The following is a 27,667-nucleotide window of genomic DNA, read 5'->3' on the forward strand; positions in this document are numbered from 1 at the left end:
TCATGATGTTTTATCACAGAAAAGTAATTAATATGCATGAAAAACATAAAAGTTATGTAATAGTATTGGAGGAAACGAACACACCTCATCTTTTTTTAATTTGGAAGCTCATTTATTGTTTCACAAAACATCTGTCCTACTATTCAGTTCACTGGCTACAGAAACAGGAAACAAAATTTAGCAATCATAACCAAACTTAGGAACACAAAGCATTAACCAAGCAGATTGGGTAAAAAGTCCAAAACCCTTCAGACACTAAGTTACCACAGGGCTAGTGCAATGGCTCTGCACTTACAAAGCAATAATCTCAACCTGGAAAGCTGGGTGACAGACAGCTGCGAAGGACATCTCACCAAAGTCGTTCGTCAGACACGTGTTAGGAAATGGTTTCCCAGACCAGCATGGTGGTGGTGCACGATTTTAATTTAGCACTGGTGAGGAAGAGGCAGGTGGATCTCTGAGTCTGAGGACAGTAGGTCTACACAGTGGGTTACAGGCCAGCAAGGGTTGTTTAAGTGAGATCTTGTCTTTAAAAAGTGTCTTTTAGCTCATGAGCGAAGATTCTTTTTGCAGCCTGCACTGCTGTCACTGTATTTGCTAGAGCGGTCCATAAGCTCTCCCTGAGCGTGAAATCAAATGAAAGAGGGTCTTAGGTTGAAGGGCTTGCCCAGGATTTCCCAGGGCTTGACACACTACAAAGTGAGGCATTCCGGAAGCTCTTCAGTTCCAGGCAAACTTGGTGAGTTCTACGCAGATAAACGTTGTGCACAGTTGCCACCAGGCAGATGTTTACATTTACGGTAAGTGAAATAGAAACATCAGTTCTATAATTGTAGTGGCTGCCCTTCTACGTCGTGGACTGTAGCCATCACTGCAGGAAGTTCTGTACGGGTAGACAGTTGACAATTAAAAAAAAAAAAAAAAATTAAAGCCTGCAAGCCACAAGCTCAAAAACCAATTAACTGCCAAAAGATTCTATCCACTCTCCAGAGAGGATGAAGGAAACACACACAAACCGACAGCAGATAAACACCTGTCCAAACACACTTCCCTGGAGGAGGTCGCGCGGTCCAGCGACTGGAACAAACCACGCAGGCTTCTGGAAAGAACTCAGGGAACCGCAGGGCCGGGAGCGTGATGGAGAGAGGCCTGAGATGCCAGGGAGGCCCCGCAGCCCAGCTGCTGGCCCGGCTGAGCAAGCTCGCTCCCGCGCGCCTCTGGCGGCAGGTGGGCGGGGCCGTGACGCACGCACCTCGTGACCCCACTCGGGGCCTGCGCCGGCCGAAGCCGGAAGCGGCCGCTGTCCGAAGATCCCGGTGAGCGATCTGGTGCCCGCCGGCCCGGGGATGGCTCGGGACGCGGTGCTGGAGCGGCGCAGCGCGTGGCCGTCGCGGTGGCTGCGGGCGCTGCTGTTGCTGCAGCTGCTGCGGTGGAGGTACGCCCTGGGCGAGCTCCCGTTCAGCAGCAGTCGGCACCCGGGCTTTGCGGACCTCCTGTCGGAGCAGCAGCTGCTGGAGGTGCAGGACTTGACCCTGTCTCTGCTGCAGGGCGGAGGTCTGGGGCCGCTGTCGCTGCTACCCCCTGACCTGCCGGATCTGGAGCCCGAATGCCAGGAGATGCTGATGGACTTCGCCAATAGCAGCGCCGAGCTGACCGGGTGTCTGGTGCGCAGCGCTCGGCCCGTGCGCCTCTGCCAGACCTGCTACCCGCTTTTCCAACAGGTCGCCAGCAAGATGGACAACATCAGCCGGAACGTCGGGGTGGGTAGAGGAGCAGCCCAGGCACCTGTGGCGTGGGTCTGGGAAAGTAAGAAAAAGGGGTTGGACTGTCTGTAGAGTTGGGGTATCAGGAGCAGGCGTCAGGGGCCTGGCCTGGGGTTTAGAATGCTGCCTCCCTCCATGCTGTAAGCGGGCATCTTCTTGGGACCGATTTGCAGTAGATATGAGTGGCTTTTTTTGGGGGGGGGTCTCTGCTTCCCCATCCCAGTTCTTAGTCCCAGGAAAAGGCCCTTTCGAAATTGTTAGTCATTAGAAGCTTGAGCATTGCAGTGGACATAACTAAGGGCCGCCAATTTCTGGCAGTGTGGCCATGATTATTTTCCTTCGATATAAAATACTACCCAAAAAAAAAAAAAAAACCCAGTTGCTTCATGTGGCGGTACGGGAATTCATCTTACTAAGACAATCTGGAACCTGCTGGTGAGGGAGGAGTTTATTAGCTTGTTTATTAGCTTGTGCTCTGAGCAAGTTAGTGGCGCTCTCTGCTTGTTTTCCTCATCCTTAAAGTGGAGATGAAGGGAGCCACAGATAAAGGGAGGCACATGGTAATAGCTCAGGGGCAGTGGAGGCTGAAATTTTAGGACGTGATTGGCCTACCTTCTCTTCTTGGTACTTGGAGAGCTTTTCTGGTCACTTGGAAGGTGATGTGAAGGACATCATAAAGGGGAAAAAAGGGGGTGGGAGGGGGTAGCCACAGTTTTCCTCTGAGTTCTGTAAACGCTAGGAAAGGGTTAGACTGTCAGCCCAAGGAGAGTCACGGGGTTGCCTGGTAAAGGAAAAACAGGAATGACACGGAAGTTGGGAGATGGAAAAGTTCTTTTTGTACCCAGGGGCCCAGCAGTCTAATGAACCTGTGGTTTTGGTTGCTTTATAAGTCGAAATTGATTTGACTGGATAGAAATTTGTCTATAGCTTCATCTTGTTTTAAACCAGCCTAATATTCCTTCACATTCACAAAGCCTGTTATTTTTGTAAGTGGGTTCATTTGCACCAAGTTAATTCCAGAGCCAGTCTTTGTGGAAAGAGTCAGCTTCCAGGACAGTTTAAATAGGCTTAGAGGATGTGTTTCCCAGGCTCGTCTCTGCCTCTGCCTTCAATGCCCCTGCCCTTTGCCGAATTATATCTGGTTTTGATTTGTCTCTGAGTAAGTTGTCTTTAGGCTCCCTTTTCATTCTGTTTTAATTTATTTGTGATGAAAATTCACATCCCCCAAACCGGCCTTGAACTCTTGAACCTCTGCTTTCACCTGCCAGGTGCTGAGATTACAGGTGTGGGCCACTGTGAACCTGTTTTATGCAGTACAGGGGCTCAAACCCATGCTCTGTCCATGCTTGGCAAGCTGTCTACTAACTGAGCCCAACCCCTGGTTTACTTTTTAAATTAGCGTACAAGGTAACAGGCTGGCGTCACTCCTACGGTTAGTCCACCGGGCAGTCGATGTCCTGCCTGCGCCCTCCCCCTATTTACACCCCCCATGCGCCCTCAGTGAGCCTTCTTCCACTCCTGTGTCACAGGTGGCCATTTCCTGCCGCCTCCCTTCAGCTTCTTTTTGTAACTCTTCTTGTGGCCCCTCCTCTGATTTCCTGGCCCCCGCTCAACACAAACCCCACACTAATACACAAGTATTAACATTAAAAGCTAGGCTGTGTATACGGGAGAGAATCTGTGGTGTTTGCCTTACTGCACCTAGGTTACCTCACTTAAGATTTTCCAGTTTCATCAATTTTCCTGCAAATTTCATAATTTCCAGTTGCCTTTTTTTTGTCTTAAATAACAAGGCCTATTGTTAGCACAGTGCCCCTGAATCATGATGCTACCGTGGGTGAGACTGCAGACGTTTTCCTCATGTATGTAGGTTCTGCGGAGTTAGGAGGTTTGAAAAAAAATTCAAATGATCCTGAGCTCTAGTAATTAGAGTCATGATGTATGAAGGAACTCCACAGTGCCCAGCTGAAGGTTTCCACAATGGGTGTGGAAGCTTCCTTCACCCTCCTGCCCCCCAGGTATAACCAGCAATGTGGGAACCCGGGTCTCTTCCCCCTAGTGTGAAAACTTCCCCAGTGTGCAGGTCCTCTCCAGTTCACCTGGTGGCTGGCTGTGCCACTGATGTGGGGTTGACTAGCTCAGGGGTCTGCTTTCTGCAGGGTACTCCAGGACTTAATGGGTTTCTGGGGAGTGGATTGGGAGTTGAACCCTGTGTCCTATCAGGAAATGTATGTTTAGAAACAGCAAGTGTGAGGATCTGTGATGGGCGAGTTTGTTGTATTGAAGGCTAGGAAGAATTGAGCAGGTCAGTGAGGTGGCCTGTGACCCAAGTCTGCATCGGGCGGGAGCTAGGGGCTGTGGGCTTAGCGGGGGAGGCCACGGGTTTTAGAGTCTGAAACCAGTATATCAGTATGATTGTGTTGGAAGGTTTTATTTCTGTAGAACTGGTGATCCTGTTTCTCTCTCTCTCTCCCTCTCTCTCTCTCCCCCTCTCTCTCTCTCTGTGTGTGTGTCTGTGTGTGTGCGTGTGTGTGTCTGTATGTGTGTGTGTGTGTGTTTGTGTTGATGACTTCATCCACATGATGAAAGTGGATGCTTGCATTCCTGACATCTAGGCTTCTGCTAAATGGTTATGGAACATCAGGGTACTAATATTTTCAAGTATAAACCAAGGACTAGCATGTTTTGCCATTGTGCTGTATGTTAAGACACGTGAAGTTTCTTAACTACAGGAATTGATTTCCAGATGGAAAACCTAGGTATACACAGGGAGAGGCCATGCTTTTCAGAAACTGAGCCTCAGAGAGGTTGAGTGCCCTACATGAGGCCACACAGTGGAAGAAGCTTCTGGTGCAGAAGGATGGCACTGCCTGTCTGAGGGTTGTGAGGAGTGAGTGGGATAAAGCCGTAGGACACCGAGAGCTACATTGTCACTCGTCTCCTCGTTAACTTCCTTTCCATCCCTACTCTTGCCTCCATCTCTTCCTCACACTCACACTACGGGTCTTCCTGCCACATCCCCCCTCTAGACGTCATTACCTGTAAGTGTGTTCCCCACACTGCCTTTTGAATCAGTCTTTCCAAAAGTCTTCAAGAACTTTCTACAGTCAAGGAAAAAAAGAAAAAGCGAAATTCTTTTTCTTTCTTTTTTTTTTTTAATTTAATTTTTTTTCTTATTTTACATATTGATCCCAGTTCCTTCTCTCTCCCATCTTCCTACACCCCACAGGCCCCCGCCCATTCCATCCCACAATCCACTCCCCAGGGAGGGTGAGGCCTTCCATGAGGGGTCATCAGAATCTGTCAAGGCATTTGGGGTAGGGCCTAGGCCCTCTCCCATGTCTCTAGGCTAAGGGAGTATCCCTCCTGAAGTCTTTTTGTGCACCAGGGATACATCCTGTTTCCACTATCTGAGCTTCCTCAGACTGCCCAGGCCTTTTAACTGAGACCCGTGTTCAGGGGGTCTGGGATTGGTCCAATGCTGGTTTCTCAGCTATCAGTCTGGGGTGCATGAGCTCCCCCCTTGCTCAGGTCAGCTGTTTCTGTAGATTTCTCCAGCCTGGTCTTGGCCCCTTTGCTCATCACTCCTCCCTCTCTGCAACTAGATTCCAGGAGTTTGGCTCAGTGCTTAGCTGTGGGTATCTGCTTCTGCTTCTGTTAACTACTGAATGAAGGCTCTAGAATGGCATGTAAGGTAGTCATCAATCTCATTATCGGGGAAGGGCATTAAAGGCAGCCTCTCCACTATTGCTCAGATTGTTAGCTGGGGTCATCCTTGTAGATCTCTGAATATTTCCCTAGTGCCAGATTTCTCATTAAACCTATAACGACTCCTTCTATTAAGGTATCTCTTTTCTTGGTCTCCTTTATTCTTCCCCTGACTCAATCTTCCTGCTCCATCATGTCCTCCTCCCCCCTCCTCTTCTCCCCTTCTCTTTCTCCTAAAACCCTCCCCCCTCCCAATTTGCTCAGGAGATTTAGTTCCTTTCCCCTTCTGTAGGGGACCATTATGTCTCTCTTAGGGTCCTCCTTGTTTCCTAGCTTCTCTGGCAGTGTGGATTGTAGGCTGGTGAGCCTTTGCTCTATGTCTAAAATCCATATATGAGTGAGTACATAATATGTTTGTCTTTTTGTGGCTGGTTACCTCACTCAGGATGGTTTCTTCCAGTTCCATCCATTTGCCTGCCAAGTTCAAGATTCCATTGTTTTTTGGGTTTTTTTTTCCCCCAACGAGTAGTATTCCATTGTGTAAATGTACCACATTTTCTTTATCCAGTCTTCAGTTGAGGGGCATCTAGGTTGCTTCCAGGTTCTGGCTATTACAAATGCTGCTGCAATGAACATAGTTGAACAGATCATTTTTCTAAAATTTTTATAACACTTTTATGTGTGTGTGTGTCTGTGCACTGCTTGCAAGTGCCTGGTACCTATGGAGAGCAGAAGGCACCGGATCATTTAGAACTGGAGTGACAGAAGGCTGTGAGCCACCACGTGGGTGCTGGAAATCGAACCCAAGCCCTCTGAAAGAGCAGCCAGTGTTCTCAATTGCTAAGCCTCTCTCCAGCCCTGAGAAAGTACTTCTTTTCTTTCTTTTGTCTATCTCAGGAGGAAAAAAGAAAGAGAAAATTGCAAGGTTGAAAAGGTAGCTCAGGGTTTGAGTGCTGGCCAAGCACGTGTGTGGTCCCCAGAACGACACAAATAACGAAAGAGTGAAGAAGGGTTGACCAGATGGCTGAGTGGGTAAGAGTGCTTGCTGTACAAACGTAAAGGTGATAATTTGATTCCTCCGCACCCATTTGAAAAGGCAGGCGTGACTGCATGCAGCTGTAACCCGGGGGACACAGGGCGGGAGAGGGGGATAAAGATGCCTGCCAGCTGTTGTCCACTAGCCTGAACCTAGTTCCAGGGTTAGCAAGAGACCCTGTCTAAAGGGAGTAAGGCAGAGGCAGGTGGAGCAGGACACCTGATGGCCTCTGGCCTCTACAGGCATCTGCCTGTGCACAGGCAACTGCACACACACACACACACACACACACACACACACACACACACACACACGCCACATTTAATGAATAAATGTTAAAAAATAAAGATAGCAAATAAAAGTAAATGCTCTCTTAGGTGCATCCCTTTAGTGACATATAGAGGGAGGGTTAGCTTCCCCAAATGAATGGCAGCGATGGTCTTATTGTGCCCATGTTTGTCAGTTCAGTTCCCGGTGCTCCTAACTCAGTCTCTTTCATCCCGCGGTGTCAGTCCCTGTCTGTGAGTTTGCCCGAAGATTCCTAAAGCACAGTGTAACAGCTTTCTCTGACACTCCCATATCCTCGGAGCCCCAGCATTCTTGTAAAGCCTGCAAACAGTAGGAGTTAAGTTGCTTTGAAATGAGGAAAGGGCCGGGACCCAGTACTTAGCTGATGTAGGAAATAGTTGAGGTCCAAGGCGTTAGGATCTGGGTTTATTATTTGCGTAGCACAAGCTTCTTTCACGATAAATCGTCCCTGGAAGACATGTTTTTCTATTTGTGAACACTTACTCACAGATTTAAAATGCTATATAAATAGCACATTTACTGTAGAAAGAGTTTTGACAGTTGAAGAAAGAAAGCAAAAGTGAAGATAAAACTTGATGTGCTCCATCATCCAGAGATAACTGTTGCTACACCCTGTTTATCACGTTCTGTAATTTCCCCGTGCTTACAAAGGAAGAGGTTGTGAAATTAAGAAGTTGAACTTGACTCAGAAGCAATATTCAAGAAGTGAAATGGGCCGGAAAAGACAGCTCAGCAGTTAAGCAGAGTGTCTCCCTTCCCACGCGAACCTGGCAACAACAAATGTTAGGCAGAAACGTGCCTTCCTGCCATTTTTACTATTGCTGTTGTTATTACCAGGTTATATCAGAGAAAAACCTTAAATGGCTTGTGATAGATGTTCTAATTGTTTCATGGCTTTCGGGGTTGTTGGAAAGTCTAAATACTCAGATTATCTCTTCCCGTTTTTCTTTTGTTGTTGTTGTTGCAGAATTCCTCAGAGAGCCCAAGCTGTGCCAGAAGTCTCCTGATGGCGGACAGAATGCAAATAGTTGTGACGGTCTCAGAGTTTTTCAACACCACATGGCAGGAAGCGAACTGTGCGAGTGAGTGAGTGCGTGCGCCGTGTCCGCGGTGCGGTAAGGAATGTCAGATTTGATGCGGGTGAACTTTAGGATGGCTGAAACTGGGCAGTATGTCTATCTACCACCAAGTTTGAGGGAAGCTGTCCCTGGTGTCATGGTGTATTAGCCATTGCTACCTGTGTGAGTCCTGGTAGTCAGGAGATCACCGAGTTCTGAGGTCAGACTGGCCGGCAGGCATTTGCTCACTGTCAGGTTTGGGACAGTTAACTCAGTCTTAGGAACTCTAGTTTCTTCATCTTTAATGGAGAAAATAGTAGAACCTATATAAAATGTTTAACATAATAATTATAATATTTGGAATAGTAGAACCTATATAAAATGTTTAACATAATAATTATGATATTTGGCTGGGCTTTCAATCACAGCACTTGGGAGGCAGAGGCAGGCTGATCTCTGTGAGTTCAAGGCCAGCCTGGTCTACAGAGCGAGTGCCAGGACAGACTCCAAAGCTACACAGAAAAACCCTGTCTCAAAAAAAAAAAAAAAAAAAAAAATCAGCGGACAGACAGACAAAGTGTATGTAGGTGTCTGGTGGCTGGGGAGCTGGCTCAGTGGGTAAAGCGCTTGCTGGATTCAAGTCTCCAGCACCCACCGTGTGAAAAGGCCAGGCCCTGTCTTATGGCCTGTGCACTCAAAGCACTGGGAGGCAGAGGCATCACGCCCCTAGGGGCTCAGGCGCCAGCCAGGATACCCAGCCCATGAGCTTGGGGTCAGTGAGAGAGACTGTCTGAAGAAAGAAGGCAGATAGACGCCTTGTGACCTTGACAAGTGCACGCCTGCGCATGTATGTACACATGCACAGAACACTAGAACTGGTCTCAAATGGGACTTTTAAAAGTCATTTTTATTTCATGTATGTGAGTTTTTGAGTGCATATATGTGCATATCCCACATGTTGTGCCAGGTACTCTAGGAGGACTGAAGAAGTTATCAGGTCCCCTGGACTAGACCACCTTCTAATGTCCTTGGGCACCAGACACACACACGTGCACATAATAAGGCAAAACACTCATACTCGTAAATAAATCTGGAAAACAGCTTCAAACTATTAGAGAACTTGAAGCGAGCTCGCAGTTGTAATGAGTGGTCTTGGTAGTGCACACCTACAACCCCAGCACTCAGGTAGCCAAGGCAGGGAGGCAAAAGGTTGGCGCGCAGACCCTGCCCCCAAAGTGCTGGGGACTAGGGGCAGACAGCTCAGTGGCCGAGTGCTTTGCCAGCCATGTAGGGGGCCAGTCCTGAGCCCTGGGGGTGGGAGACAAGCTACAGAATTCTGTTGTAGTAATTTAGCCGGTTTCTGTGTGAGGTCTTGACTGGAATCCTCAGTGCCCCGAAGAAGGCCTCTTGAGCTGATGTCCGTGTCCTCGTGCAGGAGGAAGCTGTGCTAATCTGACCCTTGATGAGGCTCCATTGATTATCTGAGATGAGGCAGGAACACGATGGCCACTTCACTCAGTGCCCACGGAGAGCCTTGCCGTCACTACCTTCTCTAGCTTCCTAATTCCTGAGCCATGTAGCCCCTCACTGTGTATGGCCGTCTGCCCCCCCCTTCTCCCCAGCAGATAAAGGGGGGTTACGCCAGTTCCTTGGTTTTGAATCAGAAAGTCAGGAATCTCCTAATAACGAAGACACGTTTAACCCCTGTGTAAGTGAACTGCTGTGTAATACTACTGCCCACAGACACTGGACACCCACACGGTGCCTGCGCAGCGCTTAATCAGATCATCAGTGCATATTAGCTTTTCATTTAATTTTCCAATTATTATAAGTGAAAAGAAAAGGCAGTAAAACAGAAGAGATTAAGCTCTCTTGCTCCTCAGGGAGGTCGTCGTTATGAATCATTTTCTAAAGAAATTGTTTTTTGAAGACTTATTTGTTACATATACAGTGTTCTGCCTACATGTATCCCTTGAAGGCCAGAAGACAGCAGGCATGTCAGATCTCATTACAGATGGTTGTGAGCTGCCATGTGGTTGCTGGGAATTGAACTCGGGATCTCTGGGAGCGCAGCCAGGGCTCTTAACCTCTGGGCCATCTCTCCAGCCCTAAAGAAATGACTTATTTGTGTGTCTCGCCTGGAAGAAATTGCATGCTCTGTGCTCCCACGTTGCACAGGGACACACTCCTGCCATCCCTGGCTGTGCATGCCGGGCAGGACAGGACTCATTGTGACACTGGGCATCCACTCGCTCTGGGTGAAACTGTGCTTCCAGAGCTCCTGTGAGACACTAGCCCCCAAGCTGAAGACCTTTAGCCTAATATTTGAATGCTCTGACTGTAATTGTGCTCTTTCTTATTTGTGTCTATTCTACCTGGGCCCTAAAAGGAGCCGGGGCTGCATCATGTTAATAAAATAGCATGATAACAGAGCTTGTGTTGTTCCTTTAATAAGATTTTAGTAAGCCAGGCCTGGTGGCCCATACCTTTAATCCCAGCACTCAGGAGGCAAGTAGATTTCTGAGTTCCAAGGATAGCCCGGTCTACACATTAACAACAAAGATTTATCATTCAAGCATTGTGGATGCTGACACACGGAGTAATGAGTGCTTAATTAGTAGAGAAGACTGCTGAGCTTAAGGAAATACAGGCTTGTGGAAGGTCTTCTGACATTTCCGCACCTCACTGACTTGTAAGTAAGTCTTGGAGTGTACCTTCCTCTGGCTTAGTGTGCTCACTGGTAAAGGGATTGATGACCGACTAGAGCTAGACTTATATTCTTGAGAAGATAAACTTCAGAGACTGTAGATTCAGGGGTTCAGAGAGGCCACACATCTAGGACAGGCTCACCAAGAGGGCCTGTGCATGTTCACTGCTGCAACAGTGTGTGTGTGTGTGTGTGTGTGTGTGTGTGTGTGTGCTCACATGCATGCAAATGTGTTACCTTGCATTGTCTGAGAGTGATGGCTCAACGGCCAGACTGATTGTAAAATCCAGCCTTCTATGTATCAGTTTTGTGTCCTTGGACAGGCTCCTTCATTTCTCTAAACTGTTCCCTATTTTTACTTTTTATTTTCAAATTTTAACTATTTGCTAGGCGTGGTGACACACATTTTTAATCCCAGCACTTAGGAGGCAGAAGCAGGTGGACGTCTATAAATTTGTAGACAAGCCTGGATTACATGATGAGTTCCAGGCCAGCAAATGCTACATAGTTTAAGACCCTGCCTCAAAATTTAAAAGGAAATATTTTTTTAGGGATTTAAAAAAATTTCATGTGTACAAGTGCTTTGTCTGCATGTATGACTGTATACCACATGCATGTACCTGATGCCAGAGGACACCAGAAGAGGGTATTGGATCCTCTGGAAGGAGTCACAATGGTAATCTCCATGTAGGTGCTGGGAACCAAACCCAGGTCCTCTGCAAGGGCCGCAAATGGCCTCAACTGCTGGGCCATCTCTCCGGCCCAGTTTCTACAGTTTGTTCATTGTTTTGAGCTGTGTGTGTACCACAGGGCACCCCTGGAGGTCGTGGGGCACCCTCGGAGGTCACAGGGCAACTCTCAGGGCTCAGTTCTTGTGTCCACCATGACATCCAGGAATCCAACTCCAATGGCCAGGCTTGTGTGGCCAGGCTTTTCCCTTCTGCTTATTTAAGAAACGGAGATAATAGTTCTTGCCTCATAGACTCACTACAGTAATGAAATGGGTTTCCGTGTCATAGGCATAAACACACGAACGACATACTATTCAGCGGCGTGAGCTTTTGGGATGCGACGGTTGTTGCGTGTGAGCCGTCCTCTGTGGCTTGGCCTGGTGCCTGTCCACTCAATTCTCTTCACGCTGTCCCTTCTCCCCATGTCACAGCCATAGCTCCCTGGGGGGTGTCTTCACTCCCTCTGGATGACCCTGACTCTCTAAGTCCAGCGAATGCAAAATAAAACTGTGTGTTAAAATTAAGAAGGCAGGAAGTGTGCCAGGCACTAGGGAATAGATGTTTGAAAAACCCCTTTGGACTAATTACTGGGCACCTACAAGGGTTGTTTCATGACTCTGAAATCAGGAAGTAATGTATTTGAGTCAAGTCATGTCATTATAAGTTAGGAATGTTTTCAGTGGTGTTTTAGAAGCGGAGTTGGAGTATAGAAAGCAGACGGCAGTGTTTGTGGGCATGTGGAGGGTAGAGAGTCGAGATTGAAGGAAGAGAGACGGAAATGGCCCGCTCCCGGTTCTGGGATGTGAAGCCAGGCCACCGAGCCCGTGGGTAAGGCTGCTTGACCCACCTCACAGCCTGCATTTGCTCTCTAGGACCCACGTCCTGGGAGCTGTCTTCTGGCCCTGTGGCATGTACAAAACAAGCAAACAAATAAATGTAAGGAAAAGCATTAACAGCTTGCCTCTTCACAGGAAGTGGAGGGAATAGAAGAACCCAAGGTCATGCTAAGCAAGGGCAGCTGGCTGTGGGCAAACGCCGCAGATACAGGGTTTGCAAACACACACGAAACAGTTCTGTGTTTTTGGTTTCCCCCCAGACTTTAGGAAGCTTCTACCAGGCTTTTAGACAGAACTCCCATCAGCCTGTTCTCCCAGCCCCCAGCGCATGGTTGACTCAGAAGAATAAATGAAAAAGGTTCTCCTGCTAGGGACAGTCAGTGGCTCTGTGAGCTTAGAAGAGGAAAGAGCCACTGAGTTTGATTGACACCAAGGCAAAAAGACAGGATCCAGGCAGAGTTAATGCAAGGTGAAAAGTTCCTCATTTGTTTTTGTAAGAAGAGAATGTGCAACTGTTTTAAGACCTTCATGAAAAGTTTAAAAAAAAAAAAAGAACACGTTTGGAAACTAAAAGGGCCAAAAGCCTTATGTATCCGGAAACTTGGGTTGTGTGGAAGTGTTCATGCTGGTTTATATGAGGAGTAACCGCAGAGCGAAGCTGAAACAGTCACTGAGTGATGAGTGACCACATGCAACGTTACCTTGACCTCTTACTATACCGGGGCTTTGTCTGTGTCGTTGTCTTTACAGATTGCTTGACAAACAACAGTGAGGGTTTGTCAGATAACACGGAGTATTTCCTCAGCCTATTTAACAAGACTTTGGCCTGCTTTGAGCACAACCTTCAGGTAAGCCATATAAACTTAATATTTAATTCTAACTTTTTACAGCATTACATTTCCTTATTTATTTGGACTCATAAAGGAATTAGATTTTTCCACTTGGAAATACTAATACTTAGCTCAGGACCAAGTGTGGTGGCGTCTGTCCAGCGGTTGGCTGGCAGGCAGGTGAACCTCTGAGAGTTCAAGGCTGCCAGTCCACAAAGCCAGTTCCAGGCCAGCCGGGGCTACACAGTGAGACTGTCTTAAAAAAGAAAAGAAAGGAAGAAAAAGGAAAGGAAGTAAAGGGTTGGAGAGATGGCTGAAAAAGCTAGGTGTGGTGGCACACGCCCGTTAATCCCAGCACTCGGGAAGCAGAGGCAGGTGGATCCTGGTCTGCAAATCGAGTTCCAGGACAGACTTGGCTGTTCCACAGAGACACCCTGTCTTGAAAAACAAACAAAACAAAATAATAATAATAAATCTTAAAAGAAAACAGGGGCGGGAGAGATAGCTCAGTAACTAAGAGCACTGGCTACGCTTGCAGAGGACCTGGGTTCAGTTCCCAGAGCCCACTTAGACCTTCCCTTAGCATTCATCAGAGGCCGTGTAGTGGTTTTCAAGAGTAAGAGACACCTAGAAAGTGCTAGATACCTTTGTCTTGTGCCCACAGACCGGGCATCTCTTCTAGAAAGTTCTAGAAACCCTTGCCCTGTGCCTCAAATCCTCAAGGCTCATCACCCAGATGGTCTAGCATCCTCAACACAGATCATCATCATCACTATTTTCTCCTGACGTTGACAATGACTTTTATGCATTTCTTCTTTCCCTTGTTATATTAATGTTATTAATTGTATGCATTAATATTATGACATTATTATTTTCTTACATGTATATAAGCTGTGCTTTGATGGTGCTCACATGTCCCATGACCTTCCCTGTCTCTCTTCCACCTCCTGTTGGTCCTCTGATGGTCCTCTGTGTATGTGTTTCTCTTATTGGTTAATGAATAAAACACTGTGGCCAACAGAGGCAGGGAGCAGGCGGGTCTAGGAGACGAGGAGAATTCTGGGAAAGGTAGGCAGAGCACAGTTGCCATGTAGGCCGCCAAAGGAGTAACAGTTGGTCTGGGTATTCTCCGGTAAGCCAAGACCACGTGGAAAAACAGATGAATAGAAATGGGTTAATAATTAAAAGGGAGCTGGCCAATAGGAACCCAAGCCACCAGCCAACAGTTTAGTAATTGATATAAGCCTTTGTGTGTGTTATTTGGGGCTCAAAGGCGGCGGGACCCTACCAGGCTAGAAACATTCATACTGTAGTCCTCTGCCTCCTCCAGATTATTTCCCTTACTTCAAACCTCTCTCTCTCTCTCTCTCTCTCTCTCTCTCTCTCTCTCTGTCTCTCTCTTTCACACACACACACACACACACACACACACACACACACAATTCATTCCAGCTGGGGTGTGGAGGCAGAGGCAGACAGATCTTTGTGAGAACAGGAAAGAAAGCTATGACATTTAAACTGTGATGGAGGGCAGACTCAGGGAGGACCAGCAGCCACATGGTAGGGAGGGAGGGAGGCTTTGAGCAACAGTGAGGGAGCCCAAGATGCTGGGGACTCCCAAGCATGTTAGAGAAGAGATAGGAGAAGGGCAGTCAGGCTTTTCCGAGTGACCAGGAAAGCGGGCAGGTGGCCGCATCGAAGGGGTGTGTGTGTGTGTGTGTTCTCCTGATGATCCCAATGTGATTGCGTGGAGTAGTGGCTTTGATTTGCATTTGCCCCAAGGTCATATTTTCATGCATTTAAAGCCACTTGCATTTCTTTTGAGGTATGTCAGTCCATCTGTCCATCTGTTGGCTGGACTATTAGTTCCTGTAGAGTTCAGGGACTCCAGTTCTGTATGTGTCTCTTGCACCGTCTGCCTACAGAGATGTCAGGGGAACAGCTGCCAGTCTCTTCCATCCTGCACGTCTCCTCTTCCCTCTCCAAACTCGCACCTTTGCAGGGCAGGGCTTTGCAGACCCCCAAAGTTGATTTGTGACTTCATGCTTATTAGACTTTTTTGTTTAGTTGGTTGGTTTTTGTTTTGTTTTGTTTTCTGTTCTTTTTGTTTGTTTTGTTTTTTTTTTTTTTTTTTTTTTTTTTAAGACAGGGTTTCACTGTGTAGCCTTGGCTATCCTGGAACTTACTCTGTAGACCAGGCTAGCCTAGAACTCTCAGAGTTCCTCCTGAGTGCTGGGATTATAGGTGGGCACCACCACTACCCCACCTCCCTCCCTCCCTCCCTTCCTCCCTCTCTCCCTGCCTCCCTCCTCCCTCCCTCCCTCCCTCCCTCCCATCCGCCCAAGAATTGTTTTCATATATTTACTTGGGGGTTCATGTGAAGGTCGGAGGATGGTTTGCGTATGGGTTCCAAGGACTGTACTTGGGTCTTCAGGCTTAACAGCAAGCTCCCTTACCCCCTCACCCCTACCTCCCAGCCATCAGCTGGATTCATTGCCTAGTCTTACATCTTTATGTTTTCTGCACATTTCCCTCTATTAGTTTCAAAGGTTCAGGTCTTAAGTTAAGGTCTTTGGTCCATTTTTTTTTTTTTTTTTTTTTTTTTTTTTTTTAGTCGATTTTTGTCAGGGCGAGGGCGAGTTTCAGCCTTGACAATTGGAGGTCCAATTTCCCTGAACCATTTGTTAAAGAGGGCGCGCTGCTGTCGTCGCGTCTGTCCGGTGGCCGTGGCTATGTGGGTTTATTTCTGGGTTCAGTCCAGTCCTTTGTCACCCGGGCTAGGAGGGAGAGGGTGTCAGATGATCGGCATGCAGAGATAGCGTGAGCAACATGTACTGTGTGCCTGACATCTGCCCTTGTCCTTTTAGGGGCGCACACACAGTCTCCCCCCACCAAAAAATTACTCTGAAGTGTGCAGAAACTGTATCGACGCTTACAGAAACCTGAGCACCGTGTATACTGAAATGCAGAAAAGGAATGGGCTTGAGAATAAGGCTGAGCCCGGAACGCACCTATGCATCGATGTGGAGGACGCGGTAAGAGCTCACTGCTGGCGCTGGCGTGGTTCACAGTTTCAGTGGCTGTGTGTGTGTGTGGTGTGTGTGTGTGTGTGTGGTGTGATCATTCCTTTGGGGGTGCGCTGGAACATGTGCATGGCGCCTTCGACCAGAAGGAACTACAGTACTTACAAAGTGATGGGTTCCGTCCATCAGTGTCAGAGCAGCATCAGCCAGTCAGTGTCAGTCAGACATCAGCCAGGCCCCTCATGGATGCGTTAATTTGGCACACTTTGATCTTAAAGTAGAAAGTGGGCGTGGTTTTACGTTTCCGTTCCTTGTACAGCTGGTGCTGATTACAGAGGTTTTAGGTTTTACTGCACTGGTTTTAGAAGATCTCATTTACTTAGTTTTTGTTTTTGTTGTTGTTGTTTTTTTTTTTTTTTTTTCATTTTTTGAGATAGCGTTTCTCTGTGTAGCTTTGGAGCCTGTCCTGGAACTCGCTCTGTTGACCAGGCTGGCCTCAAACTCACCAAGATCTGCCTGACTCTGCACTCTGAGTGCTGGGATTAAAGGTGTTCGACACCACCGTCTGGCCTTGTATTAATTTCTTTTCATATGTGATTATCCGAAAACATTTCTCATGCTCTGTCCCCACACTGAAATATGACCCCTGAGGGCTAGGACCAAATGTCTCTTTCCTTTTTGTTTTTGTTTTTAGAATCAAAGTTTTTTGGGTGTAACAGTTCTGGCTATCCTAGAATTCGCTTCTGTAGACCAGGCTGACCTCAAGCTCACAGAGATCTGCATGTCTCTGCCTTCTGAGTGCTGGGATTAAAGGTGGGCACCACCCCTGCCCAGTTTGACCTAGGGTTCCTTTTTTCTTTTTTTAAAAAAGATTTATTTATAATGAATACAGCATTCTGTCTGCACGTGTCCATGAAGGCCAGAAGAGGGCGCCAGATCTCATTACAGATGGCTGTGAGCCACCGTGTGGGTGCTGGGAATTGAACTCAGGTTCTCTGGAAGAGCAGCCAGGGCTCTTAACCTCTGAGCTATCTCTCCAGCCCATCCTGGTGTTTCTTAATTCATTGTTTAGTAGACAGGACAATGAGCAGGATAGTGTGTGTGTGTGTGTGTGTGTGTGTGTGTGTGTGTGTGCACACTTTTGTTTTTAAAAGGAAGTCTCATTGTGAAGCCCAGGCCAGCGTTGAACTTGAAGTGATCCTCCTGCCTCATCTCCTTAGTACTGGGATTACTGGCACGCGCCACCGTGCCCAGGATGGTGTTTCATGCTGCTTCTGAAACTGTGTGTAGATAGAGTGAATGTTGGGGAATCCAGTATAGCTTGTCTTTTCACAGAGCACCACTAGGTGGCAGTCATGCCCCCAGGCAACATGATGCTTGAGAATTTGCTTTGTTTTGTTTTTAAATAAATCATTGACTCAAAGTAGAGAACTCAAGATCAAGATGGCTAAGCTTACTTGTTAAGAACGAGTGTGAATATCAAACCATCCTAGAGAGAGCTGAACCGAAACAGTGGTACTCAGGAAGTAAAACCCCCAATGGGGCTTTGGGTCCATATATCTCCGTCATAGGACATTGTACTTGGTTAATAGCAGGCCCCCAGCAATAAATAAACTTTACACAAGGAAACAGAATCTTAGCTCTATCTTTATAACTACACATCCTCTGGGAGATAAAATGGTTGGCATTCTAGCATAACTTGGTTATTATGTGTTTAGAGTATGATGTTTTTGTTTGGGAATAAGTTTTATACAGTGACTAATTGTAAAGTCAGCTTCTTTCCCTGGCAGAAGAAAGTGTTCTCAGTAGATTTTTAAGGCTGCTTTAAAAGCTGTCTGGATACATAAATACATATCACAGATAAGTGTAATATCAGATAATAATATAATATACATTTTTCCAGATGAACATTACTCGAAAGCTTTGGAGTCGAACCTTCAACTGCTCAGTCACCTGCAGTGACACGGTGTCTGTAGTCGCTGTTTCTGTGTTCATCCTCTTTCTGCCCGTTGTCTTCTACCTTAGTAGCTTTCTTCATTCGGAGCAAAAGAAACGCAAACTCATCCTACGTAAGTTCCCTCCTACATTCACCTATTTAGTTAACAGCCTATCACTTGGAAGACTTAGGTTAAGGAGTTCAGAGTGCAGTGTTGCAGCACTAATTTATGCACAAGACCCTGTACACAGCATTCAGCATCATAAAGTAGGAAAAAATAGAGATCTGTTTTAGAAACAGCGTGGCAAGCGCCCTTACCTGCCAAGCCGTCTTGCTAGCCCTAGGTGACGCTCAGTCAAGAAGCTAGTGTTAGGTGAATAATTTAGGTTACTTAACGTTCATTTGCTTGTTCTGCCAGGCAGGTTTGTCTCCCTTGACTGGATCGTAGTAAGGTTCATCAGAACAAGAACAGCAGGGGATAGAGAGTAGAGAAAACACAGTGAGGGAAACTGAATCAGAGCAGATTGAGGGAGGGAGGGGGTGAGGCAGGGAGGGAGAGAGGGGGTGCACACAGGCTGACTTTGAACTCATGGCAGTCCCCCTGCCTCAGCTTCCCAAATGCTGGGCTTGCGGGTCTGTCCCATGATGCCTGGCTCATTTACTTTTCACTGTGCTGCTGTTCGATAAACAGTTACAGGCTGTTAATCACAATGCACTGTAATGGAATTCAGCTCTCACACTGCGTGCCTCATCATGATGGCCCTCACCCACCATTACCTCAGAGCGTGACGGCCCTCACCTGATCATCCCCTCAGTGTGATGGCCCCCACCCAGTCATCACAGCTGTGCAGAGTGTGACCGCATCACAGAGTTAGGGGCATTGGAATGCACTGACAGGTGGTCCTTTGGGTAGGAGTTTAGAAGAGGTGAGGACTTACCAACTAGACTAGAGAGGCCAGCAAGCTTCAGGCACTCTGGGTTTCCTGGTCTTACTTTATTCCTTGCCACTTTATTAAGTAATTTGATAATTAGTGAGAAGTGATTAGTGAAGTAAGTAGAGACCAAGCCAAAACAAAAACCTGAGCTACACATTCCCTTTCCAAATCCAGCCCAGGCTTAGCACACTTAAAAGCGGCCCACTGGTCCAGGAAGCCATGCCAGGGCTATTGTCCCTGTCTTTGACCGTGAGACTTAGGTGCAGGGCTTACACAGGGCACGGGAGCAGCCCTGCTCTTGGCCGCAAACCTCGGCTCTCAGCATGCGGCACCCCAAATGTGGCACTGCGGGTTTGGGTTTCCTCTTCTACAGCATGAGAAAGGTTTGCGCTCAGCTGTTCACAACAACCCTGCCTAGCCAGGCAGCCATGGCTGGTTTAAACTGGTGGCTTAGTCCCTTGAGCCTCGTAGTCAGGCTGCTTGGCACACAATTTCTTAACAGTGTGTATATTTGTGGGTGTATTTGTGACACACAACTCAGGTTTCTTTTTCTTTCTGGTTTCTCTGTGTAGCTTTGGAGCCTGTCCTGGAACTTGCTCTGTAGACCAGGCTGGCCTGGAACTCACAGAGATCCGCCTGCCTCTGCCTCCCGAGTGCTGGGGTTGAAGGCGTGCGCCACCACCGCCCAAAATAGAGGAAATGTTCCTCCTTTATGTACACACACTCTTCCTTCCTTTCCTTGTGCCACGGTCCGCACTGATTCCGTCAGTGTATGGTATTCAGTAAGCGGGTGTCGTCTTGTCCTACTAGATCTTAGGAGAAATCCCTCAGGCTTCATGAAACGTGCTGCAGAAGCTATAGACGCCTCTGTCTTTTGAGGGTGCTTGGAGTGAGATGTGTAGCTCCGACTTTTCTTGTGGTTTTCTTTATGATTGCAGTGTTGGAGGTGTAAATGCCTGTTTTATTCCGTACCGCTTTTTTTTTTTTTTTTTTTTAAACAGAGCCATTGGGTAATTTCTACTTAGCTTAATTTTTTTTGCTGTTCATAAAGAAAGAAAAAAAAAATCACATCAGGTTTAATCCTAAGGAAACTGGATCAGGTCAGATTCAGCCAATGAGCAGACAAACACAGTGTTTTGCGTGCAGGTGCTGGATAAGACCGTGAGAGCATCTGAGTTGAAAGTAGGTACTTGTGTCTCCCCAGCCAAACGTCTCAAGTCAAGTACCAGTTTCGCCAACATTCAAGAGAATTCCACCTGAAACCTGCAACATGGGGCTCGACCTCCCGGTCTCGTGAGAGAGCAGCTGGCCCACCGCAGGGTCAGGAAGAAGATGAGCCAAGATCTGACAGACCATCTTCTCGTGAAACGTCCGGGCTGCAGATCTGTAATTTATCTGAATGACAATCTTCAAATTCACTTTTCCTGCCCACCCATTTTTAAAGATTTCTGTATTTCTAATTTTTAGACATGGCACTGTTACATATTTTAAGGTATATGTGTTAGGGTGACAAGCGAGGACTCTGTTTTTGCTGGCATACGACTACTTGACACTTCTGATATCTCCTCGTTGACACAAGTACACAAAACACAAGCAGCTGAAGATTGCCATTTACACATTAGTCACTGATAGCCAACTTGGAGATGGAAATATACTTGCCAAATGGTAGCAGGCCCAAGAATTAACTTAAAGACTTCCCCTTGCCAGTATTATCATTTATGTATATATATAAATATTTAATATATCATACGTTAAGATACTGTACTCTCTAGTTTCCCTGAAGTCATTCTTGAAGCCACTAATGATAAACCTCCTTAACAATTTTCAGGAATGGTGAGCTACACTGTACATTTATCTTTGTTAAAAGATTTATGGTAACTGGTTTTCTTACTTGACTTTTATAGATATTATTTTACATCTTATTTTTGCCTTTATTTCATAAGTAATTTAAAAGTCACTGGACTGCTTCATTAGCTTCAGGATACAATGGCTTCATTTTATGCCATGGATTTGCATTGTGAATTTCATTAAGTTATTTGGCGACTTGTAACTTATTCTTTAAATGAAATGTAGCACAGGTGTGTCACACTGTGTTTGGATTTTAACGAAAATTTCATCTTGCAGTGTTTGCAGGGTTGGGAGAGATGAAAGGACCACAGGAGAGGACAGGGATGAGGGCCGGTGGTCACTGAGAAAGGCCCTGCATAGTTTATATTGGCGGGGAGCTGGATGACCGTCTCCCACAGGGAGCACTTCAGTTATGTAAATGACGGAATCGATATGGCCGAAATGAAATTACACATTTCCCTGTCAGAAAACAAATCTACGTTGAGATACTTCCAGCAACTTTAAAACAGTGATTTGTCTCAGGATCATTCGGTTCTATGTATTCCTCAGGATGTAGGAGTTGATGGTTTTGTTCGTCAATTCTCTGTTTCTCGGTAGGAGCAGGATTTCTTTTAAAGGTTGTAAATATGGAGGCTCCTCTGGCTGACTACTCAAAGTGTGGTTCCCTTCCCTTCACAGACAGCAATACGCTCTGGAAGGAGACAGGAGTGTTTGTGTTTTTGTATCTTTACCACATATGCAGTGTGAGAGCAGGCTCACCCTTGGAGGTGTGACGATCAGGCGACACTCGGACCAGCTTTTCTTCTGGTCGATGTGCTGTGTGGGCTGTCATTTTCCCTGGTCTGTCACTAAGGGCACGGTCTGCATTTGAAGCCCGTGGTTGAGGGCCAATGAAAGCAATCTTCATCAATGCCGATAAAACAGGTTTTCGTGTGCAGAGTTAGCAAAGGGACATATTCGAATTGAGCAGCGACTCCTTGAGCGCCTTTCAACACTGTGTGTGTGTGTGCGCAAACCGTTGCTTTTGGATAAAAAAGCTAATGAGCGCGCAGCCTTTGCCGTTCTCTCCTGAGGTCTCTGCTCTCTGCAAGTTGTATCAGAAATAGATTTGAAAAACATATGTTAAGTGCTGTATGGAAGTGCAGAAGAGCTTCATCTTATGGTCATGTGGAAGGTGTACATAGTTCTGAATCCTGAGACCCACGAGGCGTGTATGCACAAGAAGACCTTTTATCTTATGCATTACAATAAAGGAAATAATGAAGAAATTGAAGTGCTGTAATTGAATTATTATTGTTGTTGTTGTTGTTATTGAGACAGGGTCTCTCTGTGTAGCCCTGACTGTCCTGGAACTCACTCTATAGACAGGGTGGCCTTGACCTCACAGAGATCTGTCTGACTCTGCCTCCCGAGTGCTGGGATTAAAGGCACACACCACTACAACCAACTATAATCCGGTTAATTCCTTCAAACAACTTGAGATGTAACATCATTCCTTAGCTTTTCTAGTTTTGAGTTTTGTTACTTGTCTAATTAATAATTTTACTGCAAATAAAGGATACCTTGGAATTTTTTGGTGCTGGATTCGAGAGGTATGTAGCATTTTCTAAACTCCATGTAGTGGCAAATGAAGGTTGAGCTTGAGGCCTTGGGTGTGCCAAGCAAGTTCTCCATAACTAAAGCCCCACTCTAGCCCTGGGGTACAGCTCTAAGTCGGTGAATACCCTGAGAATTTAGTTGGTAAATGTCACCCTTTTTATAGCCAGTTTTCTCTCATGTTTCTTGGAAGTGCTGTACTTTAATTATTTTTATTTTTTTAATGTACTTTTTAAAAAGTCTGTTTTTTCCGGGGGTGGGGGCAGGTACCACGGCATGCATGTAGGCTAGAAGACAACTTGTAGGTCTTCCCCCACCATGTGGGGTCTGGACATTGAAGTCAGGGCATCAGGTGTGGTGGCCATCTCGCTGGCCCTAACAGACATCTTTAAATTGAGACTTTCATAAATGCATCTATCTGTTTTGATCAAATCCACCCCCTGTTACCTCTTCTGCACCCTCCCACACTTTCCCCTCCCAGTGTCCTTTACTCACTTTTCCTCCCCAGAACCCAGTGAGTCCGTGTGGAGCTGCCAGGGTGCGCATGGATGTAGGACCATCTACTGGAGCATGGGGAACCAAGACTGTCCCTTCCACGTGTGCTGAGCACGTGAACTTCTGTGTTTTTTACCTTAGAGCCAGATGTCTTAGCCACTGAGCCATCTCCCCAGGTCCCCTTCATATTAGAAAGGAAGGAGGGGGAAGAAGGAAAGAATAGATGAATGAATTAATTAATTTAGAGCTGGAGGCGGGGCTCGGTGGTTAAGAGTGCGTGTTGCTCTTGCAGAGAGGACTGTGGTTCAGTTCCCAGCATCCACATGGTGGCTCATAGCCACCTGTAACTCTGGTTCTAAAGGATTTGATGCCCTTCTGACCTCAGCTGGCTCCAAGTATACATATGGTGCACATAAATACATACGGGCCAAACATAAAATAATCTACTTAAAAATTTTAAGAACTTACTTTTATTTTTTTATTTTTAATTGTGTGTGTGTGTGTGTGTGTGTGTGTGTGTGTGTGTGCTTGCACGTGGATATGTGCAGATGAGTACAGGTGCCTAAGGAGATAAAAGTCAATAGACCCCTGGAGCTGCTCAGTGTGGGTGCCAGGAGCCAAACTCAGGTCCTCTGGGTAATCAGTCAGTGCTCTTAACTGCTGAGCCATCTCTCTACCTCCCCACTCCTTCCCTTATATTTCTTTTTGTTTATTTTGTTTTGTTTTTTCGAGGCAGGGTTTCTCTGTATTGTTTTGGAGCCTGTCCTGGAACTCACTCTGTAGACCAGGTTGGCCTCAAACTCCCAAAGATCCATCTGCCTCAGCCGAGTGCTGGGATTAAAGGCGTGCGCCACAAACACCCTACTTTCCCTTATATTTCTAAAGGATGCAAATTGCCATATTGGGGGGGAAATTAAAACAAAAACTTTTAAATCACACCTAACTTTAAACTCCCACTTTCCTCTTTATTTAGCCAAACAACTTAGTTCTCTGAGCCTTAGTTTCCACATCTGTGAAATGGGAGATAATACTAGCATGGTGTCACGGGCCTTTAATCCCAGCTCTTGGGAGGCAGTGTCAGGAGAATCTCTGAGAGTTCAAGGCTAGCCTGGTCTACAAAGTGAGCTCCAGGACTACATAGTGAGAATCTGTCTTAAAGAAAAGAAATGAGAGGTAATGATGGAGATTATTATTAAGCAAGATTAAATATACAAATACTATGTAAGCACCCAACAGTGCTCAGCAATGCCCCAGAAGCACCTGCCGGTGGTTTCCCTTGAGTTACACTCTGCACAAATTGCCCCACACAGCTGGGCTTTTTCTTTCTTTTTCTTGTTTGCAATGGGGTCTCATGGTGCCATCTCTCCATCTGCCTGCCTCTCTCCTGCCTGCTGGGCTTTGGCTCTTGATACACTGCTCCCCAGAGTGTTTATCTTTGTGATTAGGTTATCTCCCGGCTACACAATAACACTCTCCACTTTGGGGACTTTACCTCCCTTGTCTGTTGTGCCATGAGTCGGGTAAATGGATTTGGAATCAGTGTAGCGGTTCTTTGAAGGAAGATGACAATGTATCATTGCTCAAATGTATTATGCTGCGAAATGTCTGTGTATAGCAGGTTCGTGTAACAATGGTTCCCACCTGCCTGGTTACCACCAGCCTGGTCCCACCAGCCCCAAATAACACACAGAGACACTGTTTTAGATATAAAGCTGTTGGCCTGTTACTAGCATTTCTTATTGGCTAGCTCTGTCTTAAATATTAATCCATTTCTATTAATCTAACTATTTTCATGTGGTCTTGACTTACCGGAGAGAGGGTCCGGAGTTCTGCTCTCTCCGTCCTCCATGTTGAATCTCTTATTACCTGTCCCCAGATCTTCCTTGTCTCCTAGTCCTGCCTATCTTGCTCTCCTATGGGCCAACAGGGCTTTATTCATTAATAAGAGAAACATATTTACAGAATGACGTCTCCCATCAAACTTGTCTAATGCTGTGACCCTCTAACGCAGGTCATCATGTTGTGGTGACCCTCAGCCATAAAATTATTTCACTGCTGCCTCCTAACTGTAACTTTGCTACTGTTATGAATCGCAATGTAAATATTTGATATGTGGGATCTCTGATATTCAACCCCAAAGGGGGAGACCCACAGGATGAGAACAGCTGATGTTTAGGGTTCTTGAATAAGGCCTTCAGCTGCCATGAAACGCATAAACAGCAGTAATGTAGCTTTGCAATAGAAAGCAGGATATGCTACCTTGCATTAGGGAGCTTTTCCCTTCTGCACCAAAAATTGCAGGCTTCAGAGACTGCCAGGTACCGTGTGCTGTTGCACGTAAAACTAGCGTCCTCAATCAGGTGCAATACTTCTCAGAGTCCCCTCACCTTATCTCTGCTAAGCGAGTGTTGATTAGATCCACCTGGTGAAAAATACCAAGTTATAGCAGACGATTAGAAAGATATGGACACGATGCCCAGAGCTGGCTTGATTCATCTTTCTTCTTTAGTAATGCCACACATTACCTACTTATTTGCTGTAATGAACATGCCATTCAGCGAAAATGAGATTAACTGCTTAAACCTCGGCACTGCAGGCAGAGAACACTAATGCTGCTTTGTGTTTCACTGGGCGTTTCAGCGGTTAAATGATACGGCCTTGTCCCTCCTTCCTTTGTAATCAAGAGGGTTTCACTCAGGATTAGCGCTCCTCAGCTGATTCCCCCAAGGGACACCTGAAGCAGCAAACTGCCATCTCCTGTGCAGCCTAGCAGCGCTAACCACCCCAGAACAGAGCCCAGTGACCCCAGCGACTCTTACATTGTGCTCCCCTTTGTGGGCCCTTCTCCTCGCTAATGCTGATGAAAGATTTGCCCCCATCCCCCGCCCCACCTTGCAGCTGAGGGGAAGAAAATGGAAAGAGAACTTGGGAATATATCTGGACAATAGCACTGGGATGACCCAGATGAAGCAGGGCTCAGAAAATCATCCCAAGCGCATGCGCGCATGCGCGCGCGCGCGCACACACACACACACACACACACACACACACACACACACACACACCTGTCCTCTCTGCCAAGGTCAAGTTCTTCTTCTCCAGTGTAGTTTTCTGGACTGGTCCAGCCCCACTGATCTCCCTTCTTTGAATTCTGATTATAATTCAGACTTCCCTCTCCCTTACCTTAAGATCGGTTATTTACCTATTTATGTGACATTAGTATCCCACACGAGTTCAACTACAAACTCTCAGAAATCCCACACAAATAATGCATGGACCTGTGTGCCTTGTCTGAGGAAATGTCTCTGTACGATCCATCACAACTCTTCCTGGGAGGGTCCATAGTGGGAAAACTGTTTCAGCCGTGTAGATGGTGTTCCTGTCCCAGGGACACTGTCTACTAAGGAGCATGTTCCATCCTGTGGCTCATAGCATCCAGGACCACACATGGACAGATGTGTTCACCATGCACTTGTTGATTTACTCTTTCGATATAAATTCACTAACTACCTACTCTGTGCGGGAGTCTGGGTTGTCAAGACTAAGAACTGGCAAGTTTTGGGGGCTGGAGAGATGGCTTGGCACTTAAGAGCACTGGCTGCTCTTCCAGAGGCCTGGGGTTCGATTCCCAGCACCAGCATGACAGCTCACAACTGTCTGTAACTGCAGTTCCAGGGGATCTGAAACCTTCATACCAATGCACATGAAATAAAGCTAAACAAATTACTTAAGAAAAAAAGAACTGGCAAGCTTTGGCATTTTGGCAGAAATAAAGCCAACTAGGGCTGAAGAGAGGGCTCAGAGGTTAAGACACTGACTGCTCTTGCAGAGGAGCTGGGTTTTCAGTTCTCAGCACCCACAAAGGGGCTTATAATCCTGTGTGACTCCAATTCCATGGAATCGGATACCCCTTTCTGGCCTTTGGGGGCTCCTGCACACACGTGATGAACATACATACGTGCAGGCAAATACTCATGCACATGGAACCAAAGTAATACGATTTTAGGTTAGAGAGGTGTTTTGGAGGTAAGAGCAGTGGCTCTCTTTGCAGAGGACCTGGGTTCGGGTCGCAGCACCCACCATTTTTTCCAGCTTTGCATCAGGGAAGGGTTGAGAGGGACCGCACCGTGTAGGTCTGAGACAGGAACAGGAATGGCTGGCTAGATCAGAGGTTCTCAACCTGTGGGTCGTGACCCTTTGCGGATGGAAGGACCCTTTCACAGAGGTCGCCTAAGGCCATCGTAGCTAAATTGCAGTCATGAAGTAGCAATAAAATAATCTTATGGTCGGAGGTCACCACAACGTAAGGAGCTGTATTCAAGGGTCACGGCATTAGGAAGGTCGAAAACCACTGCTCTTGATAGTGTGTATAGTGGTTTTTCCTGCAGTCTCACTGTTATATAATCCTCAAGCTGCCTCTCCAGCAGTCTCCTAGGACGGCCTTGGCCTTTGCAGCTGTCAGTGCTGGTACAGGGAGGGACTTCAGTGACCTGCAGGAGGATATACGATGGTTAAATAACTTGTTCAGTTAAGCCAGTCTCTGCTAGCCAGACTAGACTTTAGGTAAGGAGAGACCCTTCGACAGACTGCTTAGGTCTGCCCCCTGAGTGTACCATCAATGCTTGGCCTATGGATTATACTTATGATTTAAAGTTACATTTTGATTATAAAAGAGCTTCAATTCAAAAATTGTAGTTTTTAACAGGGATAAAAAAATACAAATCCTAATCTTATAAAGGCTACTAATTTGTTATAAAACTGTTAAAGATGATAAAGAGATGCAAGTTAATAGTCACCTTATACAGGATCAAATTCTTTAATATGTACAAAACTATACTTGTAAAATGCTAAATACA

General features: G+C 46.5%; 1 protein-coding gene across 1 annotated transcript; it reads left to right on the forward strand.

The window, feature by feature from the left end:
• Positions 1 to 1,302: 1,302 nt before the first annotated feature.
• On the forward strand, positions 1,303 to 21,965 carry Ostm1 (osteoclastogenesis associated transmembrane protein 1). The gene is made up of 6 exons (XM_051175579.1): positions 1,303 to 1,760; positions 7,784 to 7,898; positions 12,899 to 12,996; positions 15,846 to 16,013; positions 17,905 to 18,070; positions 20,077 to 21,965. The coding sequence occupies exons 1-6, from the start codon at positions 1,347 to 1,349 to the stop codon at positions 20,130 to 20,132; spliced, it is 1,017 nt and encodes a 338-aa protein (XP_051031536.1). The 5' UTR covers positions 1,303 to 1,346; the 3' UTR covers positions 20,133 to 21,965.
• Positions 21,966 to 27,667: the final 5,702 nt, after the last annotated feature.

This window comes from Phodopus roborovskii, unplaced genomic scaffold (assembly GCF_943737965.1).
Source record: "Phodopus roborovskii unplaced genomic scaffold, PHOROB, whole genome shotgun sequence".
NCBI classification, from domain to species: Eukaryota; Metazoa; Chordata; class Mammalia; order Rodentia; family Cricetidae; genus Phodopus; species Phodopus roborovskii.